This window comes from Mustelus asterias, chromosome 18 (genome assembly GCF_964213995.1).
Source record: "Mustelus asterias chromosome 18, sMusAst1.hap1.1, whole genome shotgun sequence".
Taxonomy (NCBI): Eukaryota; Metazoa; Chordata; class Chondrichthyes; order Carcharhiniformes; family Triakidae; genus Mustelus; species Mustelus asterias.
In genome coordinates this window covers 8,079,620-8,102,413 of record NC_135818.1, presented here as the reverse complement: position 1 = coordinate 8,102,413, position 22,794 = coordinate 8,079,620, and the positions used below count along the sequence as shown (strand labels likewise).

The 22,794-nt window shown below is 48.9% G+C and overlaps 1 protein-coding gene across 8 annotated transcripts in view; it reads left to right on the top strand.

The window, feature by feature from the left end:
* The first annotated feature begins 1,393 nt into the window (after window positions 1-1,393).
* LOC144506949 (gephyrin) overlaps window positions 1,394-22,794 on the top strand; it is a 489,936-nt gene continuing 468,535 nt past the window's right edge. For 4 of the 8 annotated variants that reach the window (XM_078233376.1, XM_078233371.1, XM_078233373.1 and 1 more), the window contains exon 1: window positions 1,394-1,744. In XM_078233376.1, the coding sequence (XP_078089502.1) occupies window positions 1,681-1,744 (64 nt within the window). In that variant the 5' untranslated portion in view covers window positions 1,394-1,680. Of the gene's footprint in view, window positions 1,745-6,549; window positions 6,647-22,794 lie in introns of those variants that run through there. The other 4 variants (XM_078233374.1, XM_078233369.1, XM_078233370.1 and 1 more) reach the window with 1 other exon arrangement.

Here is a 22,794-nt window from a genome sequence, read left to right as displayed (position 1 = left end):
GACGGAGGCCCAGGCTCGGGATGACAACTCCAGAGCCCCATAGGAGTATCCCACCTTCACTGTCACTGAAATAACTCCCACAAGGCCAGTGCCCCTTCACTGAATCCAGATTTATTTACAATAGTCAGTAATACTCAGAAAGGTACCTCCCGGTACAGAGTATACACCCTGAGTGCCAGTAACCCGGACATTACACATTATGGACCTCTGCAGAGCGCCCGGATTGGACTGCATTAACTGTCTCAATCAGGGAGCTCATATTCTAACAGGACCGCCTCGTCAACCTTGTTAAAGTCATTACATTCTGTACCAGCCCCCAGTGAGTACCCAGTGTTGTCTCAGCTCCAGGTACAACTCCCCGTGAGTGAATGAGGGAATTTCCCATGCAGATTCAGCTGTTGCTCCCAGTGAGGTAGTGCCCAGTCCAACTCCAGCTCCCAGTGAGTGTGTGTGAGTACCCAGCGCAGGATCAAGTCCCAGTCAGTGTCTATTGCATTATTAGCGCTGTGAGTGTCCAATGCTGCATCACTGCCAAATGAGTGAGAACCCAGTGCAGCAGTCGTTCTAGCTCCCAGTGATTCTCCAGTGCAGTAATAGCTCTGTAGGTGCCCAGTGCAGATTCACCTCCATCTCCAAGTGACTGAGTGACAGTGTAGATTCAGCTGCCAGTGAGTGTGCCCAGTATAGATTCAGCTCCCAGTTAGTCCCCAGTGCAGAATGAGCTCCGAGTGAGTGCCCAGTGCAGAATGAGCTCCAAGTGAGTGAATGCCCAGTGCAGAGTGAGCTCTCAGTGAACATTGAGTTCCCAGTGAGTGAGTATCCAGTGAGTGCCCAATGAAGATTGAGCTCCAGCTCCCAGTGAGTGAGTGCCCAGTGCAGACCCAGCTCCCAGTGAGTGAGTGCCCAGTGCAGACCCAGCTCCCAATGAGTGCCTAGTGCAGAGTGAGCTGCCAGTGAGTGAGAACCCAGTGCAGAGTGAGAGGCCAGTGAGATGCCAGTGAAGATTAAGCTCCCAGTGAGCGCCCAGTGCAGAGTGAGCTACCGGTGAGTGAGAACCCAGTGCAGAGTGAGCTGCCAGTGACTGAGAACCCAGTGCAGAGTGAGCTGCCAGTGAGATGCCAGTGAGTGAGAACCCAGTGAAGATTGAGCTCCCAGTGAGTGAGAACCCAGTGAAGATTGAGCTCCAGCTCCCAGTGAGTGAGAACCCAGTGCAGAGTGAGCTCCAGCTGTCAGTGAGTGAGAACCCAGTGAAGATTGAGCTCCAGCTCCCAGTGAGTGAGAACCCAATGCAGAGTGAGCTGCCAGTGACTGAGAACCCAGTGCAGAGTGAGCTCCCAGTGAAGATTGAGAACCCAGTGAAGAGTGAGCTCCAGCTGGCAGTGAGTGAGTGCCCAGTACAGAGTGAGCTGCCAGTGAGCTCCCAGTGAGTGAGAACCCAGTGAAGATTGAGCTCCAGCTGTCAGTGAGTGAGTGCCCAGTACAGAGTGAGCTGCCAGTGCAGAGCCAGTGCTGCTGCATCCAGTGAGCGGCAGTGCGGAGTGAGCGGGCGGCTGTGCTGCGGCTCAGTTGCCGGAGCAGCGAGCGGGGAGAGGGAGTGAGGAGCGGAGCCTCCGCCCGGGTCCCCCGCTCCCGCCGCCCCCGCTCCCAGGCTGTGCGCTCGGATCCGGAGCTGCTGTCAACATGGCGACCGAGGGGCTGCTCCTCACCAACCACGAGCACCAGATCCGGGTGGGGGTGCTGACCGGTAAGAGCGGGGCCCGGGGGGGGGGGGGGGGGTGTGTACACACACCGGGACACAGAGACCCCCACCCCCCGGGGCTGACACTCACACCCCCCCCCCCCCCCGGGCTGACAGACCCACCGCCCCGCCGCGACCCGCGCTAGGCCCCGCGCACAGCCCCGGACTTGCCTGGCGCCGCCGCCCGGGGATAGAGCGCGGGGAGGCGGGGAGGAGGGTGTCAGTGCCCGGCCTGTCTGAGGGAGAGGGGTGTGTGTGTCCCTGTGTGTGTCTCACTATGTGTGTCCCTGTGTGTGTCTCACTATGTGTGTCCCTGTGTGTGTCTCACTATGTGTGTGAGAGGGGGGGGGGGTGGTCTCTCTGGATCCCCCACTGGAGCAGCAGCTTCCCCGGCGGAGATCCAGCCGCTTCCCCGGGCTTCTCCCAGTCCGAGGGGGCGATGCCAAGGCCAGCCCTGGCTTCAGCCCAGTGGCAGGGACCCTGGCTTCAGCCCAGTGGCAGGGACCCTGGCTTCAGCCCAGTGGCAGGGACCCTGGCTTCAGCCCAGTGGCAGGGACCCTGGCTTCAGCCCAGTGGCAGGGACCCTGGCTTCAGCCCAGTGGCAGGGACCCTGGCTTCAGCCCAGTGGCAGGGACCCTGGCTTCAGCCCAGTGGCAGGGACCCTGGCTTCAGCCCAGTGGCAGGGACCCTGGCTTCAGCCCACTGGCAGGGACCCTGGCTTCAGCCCACTGGCAGGGACCCTGGCTTCAGCCCACTGGCAGGGACCCTGGCTTCAGCCCAGTGGCAGGGACCCTGGCTTCAGCCCAGTGGCAGGGACCCTGGCTTCAGCCCAGTGGCAGGGACCCTGGCTTCAGCCCACTGGCAGGGACCCTGGCTTCAGCCCAGTGGCAGGGACCCTGGCTTCAGCCCAGTGGCAGGGACCCTGGCCTCAGCCCACTGTCAGGGACCCTGGCCTCAGCCCACTGTCAGGGACCCTGGCCTCAGCCCACTGTCAGGGACCCTGGCCTCAGCCCACTGTCAGGGACCCTGGCCTCAGCCCACTGTCAGGGACCCTGGCCTCAGCCCACTGTCAGGGACCCTGGCCTCAGCCCACTGTCAGGGACCCTGGCCTCAGCCCACTGTCAGGGACCCTGGCCTCAGCCCACTGTCAGGGACCCTGGCCTCAGCCCACTGTCAGGGACCCTGGCCTCAGCCCACTGTCAGGGACCCTGGCCTCAGCCCACTGTCAGGGACCCTGGCCTCAGCCCACTGTCAGGGACCCTGGCCTCAGCCCACTGTCAGGGACCCTGGCCTCAGCCCACTGTCAGGGACCCTGGCCTCAGCCCACTGTCAGGGACCCTGGCCTCAGCCCACTGTCAGGGACCCTGGCCTCAGCCCACTGTCAGGGACCCTGGCCTCAGCCCACTGGCTGATACACTAGCAATATCCCAGAGACTTTTAGCATCGGCCCATTGCTCCCTCCACCATCTACAGATGGTCATTGGGCAGTGTTGTTTTGAGGCAGAGAGATCACCCACCCATCCACTGTCCCCCCAACACTTATTTATCTCTGCTGCCCAGTGATCCCTTGCTGTGGCCAGTTAGCCCGGTGAGAGGGACATGTTTATTCAGTGATCTGGGTCTGAGTGTGAGGGCTATCAATTTGCAGCGTGCATTTCAGCGACGGGCGAAGTGGAGGTCTCTCTCTCTCTCATTGTAATTTTGGGCATGAGTGACCCCGGCGTTGGCTTTTTGCATATGTATTCTTGAGCTGGTCTTTCAACGTCGAGGTTTAATGATTGTGTGTGTGTGCATGGATACTTTGATTCTTTTTTTACAATTGGGAGCTTGGAATGGGCAGCTCTGTGTCGCTGTTCAGAGCTGTGGTGCTGAAACATAGGCAGGATGTACTCCAGTGAGATTTATGTACAGACCCGGGTTTGAGGGGGGATTTGTGATGGATACAATCGAAATGTATGTTTTATTTTTATTTAATTTTTTGCTGTCGTGCACCGTCCCTGCCCCTCTTCTGACACCACAGTCAGGGGGAAGAGGGAAGAAAAACTCATAAGTGATGGATGTGTTTTAATAAAATTCACACCCAAAGCTTTGGCATTCTGAGCAGGCATCAGGGAGAGACTGAAGCTGGCGAGCTGCGAGTGGGGGATTACAGCACTCTTTTTTCTTTCTTGATTTATTGGGGGAGAAATTGCATGAAGGGTTGGAAGATGTGTTGCACCCCCAGTCCTCTTGCACCCTAATCCTCTTTGACCTATTCCAACAGAGATAGGTCGTAAATATAAGCACTTTTTAGCTAAAAACAGAAGGGGGGAAAAATTAAGCGTATTGCTTGTTTCCTGCAGCAGAATGTTAAAAAAAACCTCCTGGAAAGTCCTCAGCACCAGCTCTTAAGGTTTAATAATTGAACAGCAACCAGCCAGTGCCCCCCCCATCCCCCCCCCATATCCCCCCCCCCATATCCCATCCCCCATAATCTCAAGTCTTCGCTTGAGATCAGCTGTACAGCAAATGTTAACACAGCATGGCCCATGTCTGGGAGAGTGTAAATGTTCAGAGTGAATTACATCCAGCCACTTTTCTCGGGCTTCCGAATTAACAGTGCACTCATCTCGGTGAAACTTAAACACAATTTATATTCTAAATTCTAACAGGGTTAGGCAGGATAGATTCAGTAAGAATGTTCCTGATGATGAGGGAGTCCAGAACTAGGGGTCGTAGTTTGAGCATGAGGGGTAAACCTTTTAGAACTGAGGTGAGGAGAAATTTCTTCACCCAGAGGGTGGTGAATGTGTGGAATTCACTACCACAGAAAGTAGTTGAGGCCAAAATGTTGTCTGATTTCAAGAATAAATTAGATATAGCTCTTGGGGCTAAAGGGATCGAGGGATATGGCGAGGAAGGGGGGAAGGGGATCAGGATATTGAATTTGATAATCAGCCATGATCAAAATGAATGACGGAGCAGGCGCGAAGGGCTGAATGGCCTCCTCCTGCTTCTAGTTTCTGTGTTTCTATTTACATAGGATAATTGTTCAGAAAGTAAGAGCAACTTGCTAATTATAAATTACCAGGATAGTTTCTTTATTCTAACCTTTTATTCTCTTTTGTTTAAATGTAGCTTCCTTAGTGTTTGGTGCTGAAATATTTTCATATTTGGGAGCTTGAATGAGTTACTTTCAAAACTCACAAGAAGGGTCTTTCTGTTGAGCTCTGTCAGGTTGACTTACTAACCCATCTCATGACTGCCCCCCTCCCCAAAAAACACACACATGTGAAATTTGATCTGAAAGTTTATTTTCGTAAGCCATGTTAGAGGGCGGCACGGTGGCACAGCGGTTAGCACTGCTGCCTCACAGCACCAGGGACCCAGGTTTAATTCCCGGCTTGGGTCACTGTCTGCGTGGAGTCTGCATGTTCTCCCAGTGTCTGTGTGGGTTTCCTCCGGGTGCTCTGGTTTCCTCCCACAGTCCGAAAGACCTGCTGGTTTGTTGCATCGGCCATGCTAAATTCTCCCCCCGTGTACCCGAACAGGCGCTGGAGCGTGGCGACTAGGGGATTTTCACATTAACTTCTTCGCAGTGTTAATGTAAGCCTACCTGTGACACTCACAAAAATAAAATAGATATCTCTAGTTTGTGAGTGTGAAATTAACCCCCTGTACAGAGAACAAACCCATACTATGATGCCGCCCAGAACAGCTTGTTCATGACTTGCTATCAGTTCTGGCATCTTCCCTACAGTCATCACTTGGTACACGGGTTGGTTTTCTTTTGAGCTGATGCCACAGCTCCACGTTATTGTTGAACAGATGGACCAGGCAGCATTTATTTTTTGTCAGTGTGTGTATTTTTTTTTGAAAATAAGCCTTTATTTGGCATTGAAGTGTCAACATGTTGGAGGCTCGGATGAAATTAAAACTTTGCAATGCCATACAGTTGAAGAGAAAGTGTTAACAGTGGTTACTTTATAATTTTGATGTGTGTGTGTGTTGGCCTGTGGATGTCGACTCTGAATTGGGGCATGGGACACAGGACAAACGAAAGTTTACTCTGCATCTTCCTGTGCTGTTCCCGGTGAGGAGGGTATAATTGACAGTCTGGTTACTCAGCACTGACACATTACCCAAGGCTGTATTGACGCAACAAACTCCCCCCCCCTCAAACTCTCTGAGATGCTCCTTACAACCTACCTGTTTAGCCATGCTTTGTGTCCCATTGCCTATTCGGTGGCTCCCTGTGTGATAACACCCCCCCCCCCCCCCCCCCCCCCGGGTGAAGCACCTCTGGAGAGTTCAATACAATCAATACAATATTCAATACAATCCAATACCAGTGAATCTCACTAGCTGTTCTGTCTGGAGACAATACACATCTCTTTAACCTGTGTTTAATGCTCCCTCCACCACATTGTCTGTACCTTTAAGACCTGGCTGGCTTTAGGGATTCGCATTCTAATCCGTATTCTGCAACTTGATTTTGTGTCTGTGTCCTGTTTGAGAGCACATTTCCACTCCATCTGACGAAGGAGTAGTGCTCCGAAAGCTTATGGTATTTGCTACCAAATAAACCTGTTGGACTTTAACCTGGTGTTGTGAGACTTCTTACTGAGTTCAATACAAGGCAGCTGTATTAAATGCACCTTATCATTGAGTGAGTTGTAAGTCAGCCTTACCCAATGAACAAACTACAAAATAACCACGGTGGTGTTTACACAGCTCAAGTCAGTTTACTGGAAGCGCTTGGGAACCGTTTTGTGTGTGTTTTTTTGTGTGTACACGAGTTAAGCCCTGTTCCTAAACTCCTCTGCACCTGGGCGCCAGAGAGCTGAATGTTAATTCAAGTTGTGAATTTGTCAGTGCCCAAGTTAAATGAGGGTGGGTCTGAAACCTCCCCTCTGCGAGCGGTGATTGGTAAGGTGCACCTTTTGCAATGCCGCATGAATGAGCAAAATGTGGAGGGGAAAAAGACATTGTACGTGCTGAAAGTTGGAAATAAGTGAGCCATAGTTTGGGGAGCATTTATTTGACCGTGGATTTTGGTCTTGCAATATTTATTCTGCAGGCTCTCGGCGCTGGTCAGGAAGGAGAAGTGAGGAGTTGAAGGAGTATGTAGTGTGGAGTTGGGGTGTTGATTCTGAAGAATTCTGTCCTGATGATACAGTATTTGGATAATCCTGTAGGCTGTTAGAAGGTTTTTTTTGGAGGATCAGCTTAATGCCGTTGATTTTTTTGTTCTATTTTTGTGGTGCTGACACTCAAATGCTTAAGGGAGTTACCGTGGTTACAGCTGACGCTTCCCTATAGTGGAAGTGGACAAACGCCCATTGATAAGTTGCTGGTGCCTTGCCCAGGATTATTTATAGTTTTTCCCCTCTCATTTCACTGTGTCTTGTTGCCTGGGACAGGTCACTGGCACATGTTAGGTGTTGCTGCATCTGTTTAATCTACACTGAACATCTTTTTTTTTAGCCACCCATTAACTTTTGTTAAAAGTCATTTCTCTTCCTCTCTTCGAAATAATTGCTCGCTCCTCGCCCATCAGGTTTCAGAGCCCCTGATGCCCGCAACTGCAAGCACCCTGCGAATGGCAGATAGTGCCGCTCCTCCCAGCCACGGTCTTGTGGTTCATGGACTCGCCCAGTCCACACCCACTGTCCAACATAGAGTCCCTACAATGCAGAAGGAGGTCAAATGGCCTATCGAGTCTACACCCACTCTCTGAAAGAGCATTTTACATTAACACTGCAATGAAGTTACTGTGAAAATCCCCTTGTCGCCGCACTCCAGCACCTGTTCGAGTACACTGAGAGAGAATTTAGCATAAAATAAAAGCAAATTACTGCGGATGGGAATCTGAAACCAAAAGAGAAAACGCTGGAAAATTTCAGCAGGTCTGGCAGCATCTGTAAGGAGAGAAAAGAGCTAATGTTTCGAGTCCAGGTGACCCTTTGTCAAAGCTGATCAAAGAGAATTTAGCATGGCCAGTGCACCTAACCTACACATCTTTTGGACTGTGGGAGGAAACTGGAGCACCTGGAGGAAACCCAGGCAGACTCGGGGAGAATGTGCAGACTCCGCACAGACAGTGACCCAAGCCGGGAGTCGAACCTGGGTCCCTGGTGCTGTGAGGCAGGAGTGCTAACCACTGTACCATCCTGCATATTCTGTTCAGCCTGAAAGGTTAGCTCTGTTTCTGCCTCCACTGATGCTGTCAGTGCAGCATTTTCCGTGTTTTATTTCAGATTTCCAACATTTGCAATATTTTGCATTTTTGTTAAGTGTTCGACTCTCCACTTCACAGGAGTTATTTCCGCGATTCATTCATATTGCACACAACATTCCACCAAGGTGCTGTTCATGCTGCAATCCTGTTACAATGAAACGCATGCTCTAATTGTAAGTGAGAGAAGCTCTCCTAAGCATTAATGTAATCTACTTTTTAATTTATTCCGGCCTCAGGTGACTGTGCGGAGTTTGTGTGGATTTCCCCAAGTTGCTCTGATTTCCTCCCACATTCCAAAGATGTGTGGGTTAGGTTGATTGGCCATTGGCCAATGACACTAAACTGCTCCTTCATACCGGGGACTAGCAGGGTAAATAAGTGGGGTTACAGGGATAGGACCTGGGTGGGATTGTGGTCGGTGCAGGCTCGATGGGCTGTATGGCCTCCTTCTGCACTATAGGGATTCTATGATTCAATGATTTTTTTTGTGTGCATGACTGTGTGGTATCCCATTCCACCCCCCATCCTCAACTAGGCAGCAACAGGCACTAAATATCCAACTTGGACCCAGAGGCAGCCACCGAAACACTGCTCTGGGCCACATGGACTAGGCTATAATGACTCTGGAGTGCACAGAGGTTGAATATGTTTTTAAAAATCAAGCTATTGTGTGAATTGTGCTGTGGCAGGAATGAGTTAGTTGTAGCTTTGAGCAAAAGTGAAGTCCAACTATTTATTCACGGGATGTGGGTGTCACTGGCTGGGCCAGCATTTATTGCCCCATCCCTAATTGTTCTTGAGAAGGTGGTGGTCTGCCTTCTTGAACCACTGCAGTCCAAGTGGTGTAATTACATGGGAGGAATTTCTGGGGTTTTGTCCCAGGGAGAACAAAGGAATGGTGATATATTTCCATATCAGAGGATATTGGAGAGGAATTTGCAGGTGGTGGCGTTTCCACTTGTCTGCTGCCTTTTTTTCTTTTCGGTGGTAGAGGTTGTGGGTTTGGAAGGTGTTGTCAGAAAAGCTTCGGCGAGTGCTGTATTGCATGTGGTAGATGGTATACACTGCTACCACTGTGCATCTTTGGTGGAGTGAGTGAATGTTTGTGGATGCGGTGTCATCAAAGGGGCTGCTTTGTCCTGGTGTTGAGCTTCTTGAGTGTTGTTGGAGCTGCACTCATCCAGGCAAGTGGAAAGTATTCCATCACACTCCTGATTTGTGCTTTGTAGATGTTGGACAGGCTTTGGGGAGTCAGGAAGTGAGTTACTTGCTGCAGAATTCCCAGCCCCTGACCTGCCCCAGTATTTATGTGACCTTCGGGATTCAGCAATGGTAATGTAATTGAATGTGAAATTGAGATCGTTAAATTATTTCTTGTTGGAGATTGTCATTGCCTGGCACTTGTGTAGCATGAATGTTACTTACTGCTTACCAAGACTGAATATTGTCCAGATCTTGCTTCATTTGGACAAGGACTGTTTCATTATCCATGCCACAAATGGAACTGAATACTTTCTAATCATCAGCAAACATCTCAATTTCTGACATGATGGAATAAAGGCTATTGGTGAAGTAGCTGAAGGTGCTTGGGCCAGAACTTGTGCCTGAGGATCTCTTGCAGCCAAGATGATTGACTGCAGTTTTACTCGGGCTTCTTGATACCACACTCAGTCAGTGCTGCCTCGATGTCAAGGGTAGTCACTCTCACCTAAACTCTGCAAGGCTGGAACGACATTAGGAGCTGAGTGGTCTTGGCAGTCTAAACTGAGTATCGGTGAGCAGGTTACTGTTCAAAAAGTGCTGCTTGATAGCACTCCCCATGACACCTTTCAATCAACTGTTTGCTGAAGATTGAAAGTAGACTGATGGGGTGGTAATTGGCCAGATTGGGTTTTGGACAGGATGTACTCGAGTTATTTTGTCGGACAGGTTCCAGTGTTGTAGCTGTACTGGAACAGCTTGGCTAGAGGTGTGGCGAATTTTGGAGTGGAAAGCTTCAGTACTATCGTTAGGAAATTGCCAGGGCCCATAACCTTTGGTGTATCCAATGCATTCAGCCATTTCTCCATGTCATGTGAAATAAATCAAGTTGTCTGGCTTTGATTAGGGGGAAGAGGCTGAGATGGATCATCCATCCGGCACTTCTGGATGAAGATGGCTGTTGATCTTTCAGTTTTTATGTTGCTCCTCTGCTGAGCCCCATCGCCAGTGAGAAGCTAATGCTCATGGGGCCTCATCCTCCAGTTATTTGTTTAATTGTCCACCACCATTCATGACTGGATGTGGCAGGACCGCAGAGCTTTGATCTGATCCATTGGTTGTGGATTGCTGTAACATGCTGCTTCAGCTCTTTAACATGCAATATTCCCGTTTTGTAGCTTCACCAGACTGATTCCTCGTATTTAGATATACCTGGTGCTACTCCTGGCATAAGAATATGAAAGCATAAGAACTAGGAGCAGGAGTCAGCCATCTGCCCCCTCGAGCCTGCTCCTGCCATTCAATAAGATCATGGCTGATCTTTTCGTGGACCCAGCTCCACTTGCCTGCCCTCTGATGTCACGTCCTTCTGTCCTCCTTATTGAATCAGCATTGGTCCCAGGGTTTGATGTTGGGTTTGATGTTGGTGGTAGAGTTAGGGATATGATGGGCCATGAAGTTACAGATGTGGCTGATGGCTCAGCTTTATGCTGCTAGACCAGTGGGGACCAAACCTGGAGTTACCGAGAGTCATTTTGGGCAGGACACTTTAGTAAGGCCTTGGCCTTGCAGGGTACATTGCATAGATTTAGCAGTGCAATAGCTGGACTCTCAAGCGTTCAGTTCCGTGGAGAGATTAGACTAACTAGCCTTGTGTCCCCTAGGGTGATTTGATTGCAGTTTTCAAGATCTTAAGGGAACAGATGAGATAAATGCAGAGAGACTATTTCCGCTGGTTGGGAAGTCTAGGGTTTGGAAACATAGTGTAAAAATTAGAGCCACGCCTTTCAGGAGTGAAATTAGGAGACGCTTTAAAGACAAAAGGAGATACACGTTTGGAACTCACTTCCACAAATGGCAGACAATAGAATTACAGAATGGTTAATGCATTGGAGACCATTCAGCCCATTGTAGCTGTGCTGGATCTCTTCCAGAAACGTTCAGTTATAGACATTCCTCACTCAGTAATCCCCTCACTCATTCACCCGTGTGTAATCCCCTCCTGTTCCTCCGTGTGTGATCCCCTCACGTTTTCCCCGAGTGTAACCCCCTCACGTTCCCCCGCCGAGCGTAGCCCCCTCACTCATTCCCCCATGTGTAACCCCCTCCCGTTCCCCCCCGCGCGTAACCCCCTCACGTTCCCCCGCGCGTAACCCCCTCACGTTCCCCCGCACGTAACCCCCTCACGTTCCCCCGCGCGTAACCCCCTCACGTTCCCCCGCACGTAACACCCTCACGTTCCCCCGCGCGTAACCCCCTCACGTTCCCCCGCGCGTAACCCCCTCACGTTCCCCCGCGCGTAACCCCCTCACGTTCCCCCGCGCGTAACCCCCTCACGTTCCCCCGCGCGTAACCCCCTCACGTTCCCCCGCGCGTAACCCCCTCACGTTCCCCCGCGCGTAACCCCCTCACGTTCCCCCGCGCGTAACCCCCTCACGTTCCCCCGCGCGTAACCCCCTCACGTTCCCCCGCGCGTAACCCCCTCACGTTCCCCCGCGCGTAACCCCCTCACGTTCCCCCGCGCGTAACCCCCTCACGTTCCCCCGCGCGTAACCCCCTCACGTTCCCCCGCGCGTAACCCCCTCACGTTCCCCCGCGCGTAACCCCCTCACGTTCCCCCGCGCGTAACCCCCTCACGTTCCCCCGCGCGTAACCCCCTCACGTTCCCCCGCGCGTAACCCCCTCACGTTCCCCCGCGCGTAACCCCCTCACGTTCCCCCGCGCGTAACCCCCTCACGTTCCCCCGCGCGTAACCCCCTCACGTTCCCCCGCGCGTAACCCCCTCACGTTCCCCCGCGCGTAACCCCCTCACGTTCCCCCGCGCGTAACCCCCTCACGTTCCCCCGCGCGTAACCCCCTCACGTTCCCCCGCGCGTAACCCCCTCACGTTCCCCCGCGCGTAACCCCCTCACGTTCCCCCGCGCGTAACCCCCTCACGTTCCCCCGCGCGTAACCCCCTCACGTTCCCCCGCGCGTAACCCCCTCACGTTCCCCCGCGCGTAACCCCCTCACGTTCCCCCGCGCGTAACCCCCTCACGTTCCCCCGCGCGTAAGCCCCTCACGTTCCCCCGCGCCTAAGCCCCTCACGTTCCCCCGCGCCTAAGCCCCTCACTCGCTACCCCGCGCCTAAGCCCCTCACTCGCTCCCCCGCGCCTAAGCCCCTCACTCGCTCCCCCGCGCCTAAGCCCCTCACTCGCTCCCCCGCGCCTAAGCCCCTCACTCGCTCCCCCGCACCTAAGCCCCTCACTCGCTTCTCCGCGCCCAAGTCCCCGACGTTCCTCCTCACGAAGCTAGCTCAACGCTTCCTCAAGGAAAATTAGGAATGGGCAATAAATGCTGGTCTTGCCAGTGACACTCACATCCCAAGAACGAATAAACGCAATGTTCATTTTGAATTGGTAAATTTGAAAGTAAAGTAAGTTTAAAGTTTATTTATTAGTCACAAGTAAGGCTTACATTAACACTGCAATGAAGTTATTGTGAAGCTATTAAGGGATACAGAGCAAACATGAGAAATATGAAGTTAGGTACAGATCAGCTAAGATCTCGTTGAGGTTCAAGAGGCTATATGGCCTACTCCTATTCCTAAATTGGTGACAAAAGAGCCTTCGCCGCGTCACCAAGAGGAATGGGATTGCCAGGAAATGAGCTAATCTTGAACTGACCGATTTAATATTATTTGTCTTGCTTGTAAATTGGCTTCAATTGACGGCTTTGATCTGCGTTTGGTACATCAGACCTGTGACCAGCGGTCAATTGAAGCCACACAGATCTGTCCTGATCTGCTGTAATTGACTGAACCTGGACCAAATTAAATTGAGTTTATAAACAATTGCCACCACAGCAGGAGAAACAGACCTGGGTTGATTGCTGGACACTGCGATTACAGGTGATTAATGCTGGCCCACAGGTGCCCATGCTGCAGTGTGAAGAAATTCCCTAAACGGATGCAAATGGTGGCAACGCAACATTCCAACCAGTTCTGAGAGAGGGGGCTGCTTCGGGTGAATGGACTGTTGAACTTTCAGAAAAGATGGCTGATGCCCCCAGGATAAAGTTGTTACGGGCGCAACACACTTAGAAGCTTATAATTCTGCAAGTTTTCGCACTGTTTCATCTGACTGCACCCAGACCATGCTGGGCGGCACGGTGGCACAGTGTTTAGCACTGCTGCCTCACAGCGCCAGGGACCCGCATTCGATTCCCGGCTTGGGTCACTGTCTGTGTGTGGAGTCTGCACCTTCTTCCCGTGTCTGTGTGGGTTTCCTACGGGTGCTCCGGTTTCCTCCCACTTTCCAAAGATGTGCGGGTTAGGTGGATTGGCCATGCTAAATTGCCCCTTAGTGTCAGGGGGACGAGCAAGGGTAAATGCATGTGGTTATGGGGATAGGACCTTGGTGGGATTGTGGCGGGTGCAGACTCAATGGGCTGAATGGCCTCCTTCCACACTGTAGGGATTCTATGTTTGGGTGCAAGTCATGCAGAAGCGCCTTGCCTTGTACGTTCCTTTCCATATAAATTCAAGTAGGATAACCTCGATTTATCGCAGCTTTCGTACTTCACTTCCAACTCAGTACTTAGAAATGTCGGACTTTTGTATTGAAGATTGGGAAAAAAACAACTTGCAAATTATATAATACCTTTCACTAGCTCAGGGCAGCCTGAAGAGTTTTAACAACCAATGAAGTATTTTTGTTTTTGAAGTATGGTCAGTGCTGTAATGTAGGAAATGCACAGCCAATTTGATTGTGGGGAGTTGGGTAGCACAGTGGTTAGCACTGCTGCCTCACAGCTTCAGGGACCCGGGTTCGATTCCTAGGCTCGGGTCACTGTCTGTGTGGAGTTGGCACATTCTCCCCCGTGTCTGCGTGGGTTTCCTCCGGGCGCTCCGGTTTCCTCAGACAGTCCAAAGATGTGTGGGTTAGGTTGATTGGCCATGTTAAATTGCACCTCGTGTCAGGTGTTTAGTAGGGTAAATATGTGGGGTTGCGCGAATAGGGCTTGGGTGGGATTGTTGTGGGTGCAGACTCGATGGGCTGAATGGCCTCCTTCTGCACTGTAAGGGTTGTATGATTCTAAGATCTCACTGATAGCAATGGAATAATGAGCAAATAATCTATTTTAGTTGCTAACTGAGGGATACATATTGGTCGTCCTGGCAGTCCCTCGGGTGGGGGGTGATATGCTTCCACACGAAGTTCTCAGGCGTCCGAGGAGCCCAGTGTGCAACCTATAACTTGTGTCACCGGTGGGGCAGATGTTGTTTGGAGGAGTGCCCGGGTGGGTGTGGTGCCCGGGTGGGTGTGGTGCCCGGGTGGTGGGGTGCCTGGGTTGCCACGCGCTCCTTTTGCTGTTGACGTTTGGCTTCAGCTTGTTTACTGCGATCGAACTCGCGAAGCTCCTTCGCGGTGCTTTCCCTCCACTTGGGGCGGTCTTGGGCCAAGGATTCCCAGGCTTCAGTGGAGGCATTGAGGATGCCCTTGAAGCATGCTGGTTAGGTACATTGGCTATACTAAATTCTCCCTCAGTGTCCCCGAACAGGCGCTGGAATGTGGCGACGAGGGGAATTTCACAGTAACTTCATTGTAGTGTTAATGTCAGCCTTACTTGTGACTAATAAATAAGCTTTAACTTTAAAACTTTTCAGTACTTCCTCAATCCCACACTGAAGTGTCAGTCTGGATAATCTGCCCAAGTCACTGGAGTGGGGGCTTGAATTTAGAACCTTCTGACCGAGATCACTGAGCCAAGTCTGACACCCAGCACAGTAGGGGCGTGACTTGCTTTCACACATCAGTGACAGAAATAATTCCATTGAATTTCAGCCAAAGTTGTATCAGGACAAGGAGTGGTTGCAAAGTTGACACGCAATTGCTCATCTTGTTCATTAGTAATTACAGCCTCGATCCAAAATAAACTGATTTATTCGGTAGGGTCTTTCATCAGAACCCTTCAACAGTACGCCAAAGGAAAGGATGATTAAAAAAAATACTAAAGAGACGCTGGATGCCTGGCAGTGAATCCTGGGTTTCGGCTAAACTCCTCCTTCAGCCTGATCATTGCCTTGTCATCTGTTGCCAGCTCTCCAGTGTCCTCCATGTAATATCTGCTTCATACATGCCTTGCTTGACATTCTCCTGCGAGTATGTTTTCTAATTTAGTGGGATGGCTCTTTACCGTGCTGTGGAGATTGAGACAGTGAACATAATTTATCTGAAGTGATCCATGTAACATTTCCCTCAATCTCCTCTTCTGTAGAGGTCTTTATTAATTGGAATACCTGTGACAAATGTCCTTTTGGGTTACATATATTAGCAGTCTTGCTGGTTGTTTAGTTAAGGTCACATAGTTGATTTGTGCCAGATTAATGCCAGTGCAGCAAACAAATGTTCAAAACAAGTCATTCCTTTTGCGCCACTTTGATTGATGGAAGAGGCTGTGTTTCCTTGATAGGGTTTTTTTTTATTTTTGTACTGAATGCTTTTAAATGCAGTTTTACAAATGTCAAACTGCGAGAATTGGGATATTTTAAAAATGAAATCTGTGTCTGATATGACTTAATTGTCTGAAATTTGGATTATAGGATAGGAATTTGACATGAAGTTTAATAAATTGGCTGCGTCATTCTGGGGTGTAAGACATAGGAGCAGAATTAGGCCACTCGGCCCATCGAGTCTGCTCTGCCATTCAATCATGGCTGATATTTTTCTCACCCATTCTCCTGCCTTTTCCCCATAACCTCTGATCCCCTTATTAATCAAGAACCCATCTATCTTTGTCTTAAAAACACTCAATTACCTAATAATAACAATAAGCTAAGTTTGTAATCTTGGGTTGTATCTGTGGCATTGTGGTAGTCGCAGTGTTTTATTTGCCGCCTTCTGACCTCAAGTTCAAAATCAATTTTTAAAAAAACTTAATTTGTCCAATGTAAGTAAAATATTGAGCAATTAGCTTCTGAAAAATCTCCATATGTTCATAAGGATGTTATCAAAGCTTTAGCGTTTCTCTCTCAGTATTGGATATCACAATCCGGTACGCCTATTTTAGTTGGACTCGTAGAGGTTGACTCCATCAGCCATGGAGAGTATTTCATGGAACTGTCACGGAAATACTCTCCATCAGAAATCCACAAGTGCTCCCTGTAGGAAAACAGCACTAAAAAAAACTAACCAAGGTCTTATTGAACAGGAAGAAGCTGAATATGAACTAAATCGATTTTTTAGAATTGTGATCGATCGTATAATTAATGTCCTGTGGTGCCCACCTGTCTCAGAAGACCTTGGATTTGTAATATTGGACACCGCAGGTCCCTGGAGAGTGACAGACAGCTAGATTTGATTTGATTTATTATTGTCACACGTATTGGTATACAGTGAGAAGTATTGTTTCTTGCGCTATATACAGGGTACATAGGGGAGAAGGGAAGGAGAGAGTGCAGAATGTAGTGTTACAGTCGTAGCTAGGGTGTAGAGAAAGATCAACTTAATACGTGGTAGATCCATTCAAAAGTCTGATGGCAGCAGGGAAGAAGCTGTTCTGGGGTCGGTTGGCAGGAGAATGGGGATGAGAAAAATATCAGCCATGATCGAATGGCGGAGCAGATTCAATGGGCTGAGTGGCCTAATTCTGCTCCTAAGTCTTATGGTCTCACACCTAATAACAACAATAAGCTAAGTTTGTAATCTTGGGTTCTATCTGTGGCACTGTGATAGTTGCTCATAAGTGTTTTATTTGCCTTTTTCTGACCTCAAATTCAAAATCAAATCTTTTTAACTTAATTTGTCCGAAGTAAGTAGAATGTTGAGCAGTTAGCTGATCTCAGACTTCTGTATCTTTTTCCCGACGGAAAAAGGTGGAAGAGATTATGTCCAGGGTGCGTGGGGTCCTTGATTATGCTGGAATGACCCTTCCTGTGAGTTCCATGCATTGTAGACATCTAAACTATTGATGTAGCCAGGCGCAGGAGCATTTGCACAAATATACCCTCTCACGGTTAGAGGATGGAATAGGGGAGTGCGACATGGATAAGGTTAGGGTCTAACCTACCCATGTCGCACTCCCCCACCCCATCCCATCCCAGCCATGTGCTGGGTGACTGAGGATGATAAGTGTGGGATGAAAATGGAACCAGAAGCCAAGGAGCAACCTGCGATTCAAATTTTGTTTGATAATGCCCCTGTGATGCATCTTTTACAGGAGCTTTTTACTACATTAATGATATCATGGTTGCTATTGTTTGGTAGCAAGTACAGGCCACAGCCTCTTGTATTCCATAAAACTGTGGAATACCGTTCCTTCCAGGTTGCAGAAATTGGCTGTGGACTCGATGCTACATTATTAGCTGTGATGGTTCCATGTAATACTCTCCACGCCAGATTCCTGGTGATGTAGGGAAGAACCTTCCAGTAGAGAGCCTTACGCTGGGGACCTCCAACTTCCAGACGGCAAGGTGATACACCTGGCTGTGTTTGGACAGAAAACAAGAGCAAGGAATTGGAGAACTTGCAGGAGGTACAGATGTGCGCAATTCCCTCTATGCAAATAGAAATGACACAGAGGGAACCTCCCAGGTTTCAAGTCAGAGGCTCCTGAGGATGGTTTCGGGGCCACATGCTGAGAAGAAGGTTCCATCCAAACAGGTATTGCTTGGAGATGCAGGCACCCAGGGAACAAGATCCAGGCCTGTCAGTTGAATAAAAAAAGAACCAAAGAATTATTTATGACAGATTACCAACTTGTGGCCCATTCAATGAAGGGGAAAAAATCCTGGGATGTTATCATCCTCTCTTCCCAGAATGTGTTAATTAGACTCAGAAAATCTATAGCTCAATTCTGATTGCTCCAGTGCAGAGTCACTGTATCATGATAGAGTAGTTCCAGTGCACAGCGAGTTGCATTCTGATGTTCCAGTGCACAGTTTAGCTGCATTCTGATGTTCCAGTGCACAGCTAGCTGCATTCTGATGTTCCAGTGCACAGTTTAGCTGCATTCTGATGTTCCAGTGCACAGTTAGCTGCATTCTGATGTTCCAGTGCACAGTTTAGCTGCATTCTGATGTTCCAGTGCACAGTTTAGCTGCATTCTGATGTTCCAGTGCAAAGTTTAGCTGCATTCTGATGTTCCAGTGCAAAGTTTAGCTGCATTCTGATGTTCCAGTGCACAGTTAGCTGCATTCCGATGTTCCAGTGCAAAGTTTAGCTGCATTCTGATGTTCCAGTGTACAGTTAGCTGCATTCTGATGTTCCAGTGCACAGTTTAGCTGCATTCTGATGTTCCAGTGCAAAGTTTAGCTGCATTCTGATGTTCCAGTGCAAAGTTTAGCTGCATTCTGATGTTCCAGTGCACAGTTTAGCTGCATTCTGATGTTCCAGTGCATAGTTTAGCTGCATTCTGATGTTCCAGTGCACAGTTTGGCTGCATTCTGATGTTCTAGTACACAGCTAGCTGCATTCTGATGTTCTAGTACACAGCTAGCTGCATTCTGATGTTCTAGTACACAGCTAGCTGCGTTCTGATGTTCTAGTACACAGCTAGCTGCGTTCTGATGTTCTAGTACACAGCTAGCTGCATTCTGATGTTCTAGCACACAGCTAGCTGCATTCTGATGTTCTAGTACACAGCTAGCTGCATTCTGATGTTCTAGTACACAGCTAGCTGCATTCTGATGTTCTAGCACACAGCTAGCTGCATTCTGATGTTCTAGTACACAGCTAGCTGCATTCTGATGTTCCAGTGCACAGTTTAGCTGCATTCTGATGTTCCAGTGCACAGTTAGCTGCGTTCTAATTCAGTAGTTCCAGTGCATTTAGCTACAGGAGCTAAGTTCAGACAGAATTGCCCCACTCCCATGAACCACCTCAGCACAGCTCTGTGCAGTCAGGGTCAAGTGTGGCTTTCAGCATCTGATTACTTTGACTGTAGGGTGGAAGGAGCATTAAGATTTCTGGACTGATTACACATTGGACGACACTGCTGGTCCACGCCACCGCAACCTAGTGCGTCCCAGGCTCCGGTTAACCACAGCCAAAATGCTACAGACCACCAGCCACATGTCATCGAAGCTGACAATCCAGAAGTGTGGATTATCAGAATGAGAAGCTGCTTCAACCGAATGGCCGTTACCCCTGACAGGACTGAGCCCGTTGAGCCTGCATTGACCACAGTACCCATCCTGTAACCCCATGTCTTTATCCTGCTAATTCCCCTGACGCTAAGGGGCAATTTACCATGGCCAATCAATCTAACCCACACATCTTTGGACTGTGGGAAGAAACCGGAGCACCCGGAGGAAATCCACGCAGACACGGGGAGAATGTGCAAACTTCACACAGACAGCCACCCAAGGCCGGAATTGAACCCGGGTCCCTGGCGCTGTGAGGCAGCAGCGCTGGCCACTGTGCCACCGTGCAGCCCAGATAGCATCAGGCAACCTGTAACTTCTTACCCTGTTATGAATAGTGGCTGTTTTGTTGGATTTTACCTTCAATAACTATTTGTCTTTTGAGAAACTCTAAAAATAAATGGTGGGGAAAATTATACGGCTGGCATGAAAGTTGCTGGTTTTGCTTCCTGAAAATGGACAACGATCCATGGAACAAGTAATGTTCTCCAACAGATTCAATGTGGGTTTCCTCCAGGTGCTCCGGTTTCCTCCTACACTCCAAAGATGTGTGGGTTAGGTTGATTGGCCATGCTAAATTGCCCCTTAGCGTCACGGAGATTAGAAGGGTAAATACATGGGGTTACAGAGATAGGGCGGTGATGGGATTGTTGTCGGTGCAGGCTCGATGGGCCTAATGGCCTCCTCCTGCACTGTAGGGATTCTATGATCTGGTTAGACCCTATTTGGAGTATTGTGGGCAGTTTTGGGCCCCATATCTAAGGAAGGATGTGCTGGCCTCCAGAGGAGGTTCACAAGAATGATCCCTGGAATGAAGAGCTTGTCATATGAGGAACAGTTGAAGACTCTGGGTCTGGACTCGTTGGAGTTTAGAAGGATGAGGAGGAATCTTATTGAAACTTACAGGATACTGCGAGGCCTGGATAGAGTGGACGTGGAGAGGATGTTTCCAGTAGTAGGAAAAACTAGAACCAGGGGGCACAACCTCAGGCTAAAGGGACGATCCTTTAAAACAGAGATGAGGAGGAATTTCTTCAGCCAGAGAGTGGTGAATCTGTGGAACTGTTTGCTGCAGAAGGCTGTGGAGGCCACGTCATTGAGTGTCTTTAAGACAGAGATAGATAGGTTCTTGATTAATAAGGGGATCAGGGGTTATGGGGAAAAGGCAGGAGAATGCGGAAGAGAAAAATATCAGCCATGATTGAATGGCGGAGCAGACTCGATGGGCCGAGTGGCCTAATTCTGCTGCTATGTCTTATGGTCTATGATTCAGCTTTCAGGATGATGAAATGAAAAGCTTTAGCTACATCACACTGCCGATGAAGTATTCCGTATGGGCTGTTGTTGTTTGAGTTTATTTTCCAAACACAAAGTTGTGTCAGCTTTTCACATCTGCAGCTGTTGATGATATTTTACATTTTGAGCATTTTTTCTGTGCGAGGTTTTGTTCACTTGGATGCTTTTGTATCTTTCTCAATCTTGACGGCCACTGAAAGTGTAGGTGTATTTGTGTTGGAGTGCTCAAGTGAAAATGTTTCAGATGGGCAATGTCACTAGTGTTTTGCAGTGAAGGATTTTTATTGCAGTAGGTGGTTGACATTCTGAGCTATATTTCCGACTGGAATATTTGCATTACTTTGAAGTATCGCTGGCTGAAATGTAGAAAATGACAGTCAAGGACATGGGATAATGGACGGGTGGTGGTGCATTACTTGTCATGTTTTCTAAGTGAGAAGAATCATAATTCATGAGTGTCACGGGTAAAAGTGAATTATTTAGCTCCAGATAAAAGTCCTTGGAAATCTAACAATACATCACCTCTGGTCCAGTGTCCTGCTGGGCGTCCATTATGGTCGAAAGAGCATCCTAAAGTGTGAGGACAACATTTTCCCTGTCTTTTCATGCCACCTAAACCTTGGGATTGCTGACTTTGCTGACGTCTTGGGGAATTTCACCTTTTCTTGGCGGGCCTATTTTCACGCCCAAAAGGAGTATCACGTGTTATACTCTCGTGTTTGTATCAAGGGCGGCATGACGGCACAGTGGTTAGCACTGCTGCCTCACAGCGCCAGGGACCCAGGTTTGATTCCCGGCTTGGGCCACTGTCTTTTTTATTCATTCGTGGGGCATGGGTGTCGCTGGCTGGCCAGCATTTATTGTCCATCCCTAGTTGTCCTTGTTCAGAGGGCAGCTGAAAGTTAACCACATTGCTGTGGCTATGGAGTCACATATAGGCCAGACCAGGTAAGGACGGCAGATTTCCTTCCCTAAAGGACATTAATGAACCAGCGGGGTTTTTCCAACAATCGACAATGGTTTCAGGTCATTGGTAGATTCTTAATTCCAGATATTTTTTATTTGAATTCAAATTCCACCATATGCCGTGGCGGGATTCGAACCCAGGTCCTCAGAACATTAGCTGAGTTTCTGGATTAATAGTCTAGTGATACCACTAGGCCATCGCACCCCGTGTCTGCGTGGTTTGCTTCCGGTTTCCTCCCGCAGTTCGAAAGACATGCTGGTTAGGTGCATTGGCCATGCTAAATTCTCCCTCAGTGTACCCGAACAGGCGCCGGAGTGTGGCGATTAGGGGATTTTCACAGTAACTTCATTGCAGTGTTAATGTAAGCCTACTTGTGACTAATAAATAAACTTTATTTTTATTTAAGATCTATTGAAATACATGTAACAAAGAAATGATCTATCAGACAAGTGATCGACTGAATCGCAAAACTCAAAATATTGTGGTTATCCGTTAACATGGCCCATCAGGTTGTTAGAACATGAAATACTGGCTACCCCATCAAAAATGAAGTAGCAAGTCCCATATAAAATGAGTGAGCAATTGCCAAGGAAGGAAAGTGTTGTATAAAATGTAGTTATGCTGACTTCTCTGTATGTCCAAATTAAATAGAATATTTTTTTGATGTATGGAAAATTTATATCTATAAAAGACTGAAGGAGATGTTTGGTGTACATAAGTAAAAAGAATGTGAACTATTTGCAGCGTTTAGTAAACATTTATTCAGAGGAGGTGGTGGAAGCAGGCACATTAGCAACATTTAAGAGGCATCTGGATGAGTACATGAATAGCGAGAAGTGTGGAAAAGTGTGAGGTTATGCACTTTGGAAGGAGGAATGGGGACATAGACTATTTTCTAAATGGGAAAATGCTTAGGAAATCAGAAACACAAAGGGATTTAGGAGTCATTGTTCAAGATTTTCTTAAGGTTAACGTGCAGGTTCAGTCGGCAGTTAGGAAGGCAAATGCAATGTTAGCATTCATGTCGAGAGGACTAGAATACAAGAACAGAGATGTACTTCTGAGGCTGTATAAGGCTCTGGTCAGACCCCATTTGGAGTATTGTGAGCCATTTTGGGCCCCATATTGAAGGAAGGATGTGCTGGCCTTGGAAAGGGTCCAGCGGAGGTTCACAAGAATGATCCCTGGAATGAAGAGCTTGTCATATGAGGAATGGTTGAAAATTCTGGGTCTGTACTCATTGGAGTTTA